This window comes from Cyprinodon variegatus, unplaced genomic scaffold, assembly GCF_000732505.1.
Source record: "Cyprinodon variegatus isolate N-32 unplaced genomic scaffold, C_variegatus-1.0 Scaffold0, whole genome shotgun sequence".
In the NCBI taxonomy this organism is placed as follows: Eukaryota; Metazoa; Chordata; class Actinopteri; order Cyprinodontiformes; family Cyprinodontidae; genus Cyprinodon; species Cyprinodon variegatus.
This window is the reverse complement of record NW_015150453.1, coordinates 883,246-885,447: the sequence shown is the minus strand read 5'-3', so window position 1 is coordinate 885,447 and position 2,202 is coordinate 883,246. Positions and strand designations below refer to the sequence as shown.

The 2,202-nt window shown below is 40.5% G+C and overlaps 1 protein-coding gene across 1 annotated transcript in view; it reads left to right on the top strand.

Moving 5' to 3' along the window:
* LOC107083543 (deoxyribonuclease-2-alpha-like) overlaps positions 1 to 2,202 on the top strand; it is a 15,884-nt gene that overhangs the window by 7,844 nt on the left and 5,838 nt on the right. The window contains exons 3-4 of the mRNA XM_015372903.1: positions 638 to 740; positions 1,260 to 1,424. Coding sequence (XP_015228389.1) covers positions 638 to 740; positions 1,260 to 1,424 — 268 coding nt within the window. The remainder of the gene's footprint in view (positions 1 to 637; positions 741 to 1,259; positions 1,425 to 2,202) is intronic.

Genomic DNA, 2,202 nt, shown 5'->3' with positions numbered 1-2,202 from the left:
ATTTACTTTTGTGTGTTTTTGTCAGGCAGAAATTTATTTATACCCCCTTAGGGTGTAAGAGGTTAACGACCACCCTTTTGGAGACATAGACCAGCATCGGGTATTGCAGGCTAATGAAGAACCCTAACGACCCGTTCCTAAGGGGCGGACCTCTTCGTCCGTTTGAATTTGCATGTTTTCTATGCCAAACTAAGGCTGGGTTTTTGGTCAACTCTATAAAGCCTCGAACTCAATGCTATTCTGACATTTTGAATGCGCAAAAAGCGCAACTTTGAGCGGGGAGAGAATGAGCGAACATCCTCCTGAGCCGGGAGTGGGAAGTGCGCTGCTCCCTTCCTTTTACAAGATGTGTTCTTTACTTCAAACGATTATGTAACAAGATTCACTCATGAGACCAGAAATAGGTCCACAGATCCGCATCTACTGCTAAACACAAAAAGTAGACATTCCTAAATCCGTTTTTGACTCTAGGATTGAATGTTGAGATCCCGTCCAGAGTCCATCATGAACTGGGTCAAATTTTTCCTTTAAGTCTGAGGGAATTAAAATATTTATTTATTTTGTGTTTAGTCCTTATTTGTGAAAAAAGCTGAGTCAAAATCAGTCTGTTGTTTTAAATAAAATATTCTTTCTACAGAATTCAGAGCTAGCGTACATCCTTTACAATGACCAGAAACCTGTTGGGCAGTTTGGTGACCGATGGACTGAAAGCAGCGGAAACGGAAGAGGGCACACCAAAGGTCAGGTTCCTCTGTGTCGGTAGCCATGTTTACGAGCATCGGATCAAAATGTGTTTGGATCAAAAAAGAAAAAGTATTGGAGTTGCGCCGTTTATGTGGACAAAAAGTATTCGAATAAAAAGGTGAATCAGACTGAAAATGAGATGTAAACATGCTGATCAAAATAGTCTAAAAAGCTTTTAGCCACCAAAAGCGGAAGTATTCAAGTCAGCCTGCTGGATTAAAATAAAGCCAATAAAATGTTCAGTTTGGATCAATCATTTTATTCGGATCCTGCTGAATCGAATCAAAAGATTCTGTCTGACATGTTTACATGACACCTTCTTAGTCCAATCAGATTTTCCCCAAGATGGGCCATCTCCTTCCTGATCTTTAATGATCTTTTATAAATTAAGCCCAAATCGAATGCTTCCCTCTTAGGACTTCATCCGATGTTTAACTTGTTTCATGTAATGGATGGGTTTTCAAAAAACAATGATTTAGGTTGGTGTTAACCCTTGGATCCTCTCCACCCTTCAGGCATGGTTCTGCTGGATAAGAATCAGGGCTTCTGGTTGGTCCACAGCACCCCTCACTTCCCCCCTGAGCAACGGGAAGGAGTGTTTTATTACCCAGGCAGCGGAGTGAACAACGGCCAGAACTTCATCTGCGTGACCTACCCGCTAAAACGTTTCCAGACAATCGGTAAGGCTGGGGGCCTAGATGCTATCTGTCTCATCTAGATACACTACATCTTTATGTCTTTGCAGAGAGAGAGCCAAGGTTTAGTATTTTATCCAGCTTATTATACTCATACACATGTATAAAATGAATGAGCAGATATACAAAAAAAACAACATCATAGAAATTATGCTATTTATATTTTTTGCACAACTAGCATCAGAAAATAACCGGCATCTAAAGAAAAGTTGGTACAGAAAAAGAAGTTCACAATGTTTGAATGAAATATAGAGACAGACTATTTGTCAGGGTTTGTTGAGGTTTTGAGGACCCAAATGCAGAGATAGGGAGGCAGAGGGGAGTTCTTGCAGTTTTAATGTAGTGATCACAGGTAACAGAGGCAGAAATTCAAAAATCCAACTTAAAATGTTAAACAACCAGAACCATGGAGATATAATGGGAAAACAAGCATGAGGAGCCAGGGTAAGACAAGGTAAGATGAGGAACCAGCACTGGGAGACTGAACAAAGAGTGGACTAACGAGCTGATTGGGAGCAGGTGTGAACAGAGGAGTCTAGAAAGGAGCTAGGAAAAAGGAGGCCAATACAAATAAAAACCTAATAACTCAAATATATCCAGAAGACACAACAAAATAGGAATTAAACCAATAAAACTAGAAAACATGGAGCAAAGTAAAACTGAAACCTGAAGACGGGCCAAATAAACCAATCAGATTAACGAAGCATATGACGTACTAACAGAGCGACGACGAAAACACAACCACAAGCCAGGCTACTCTTGC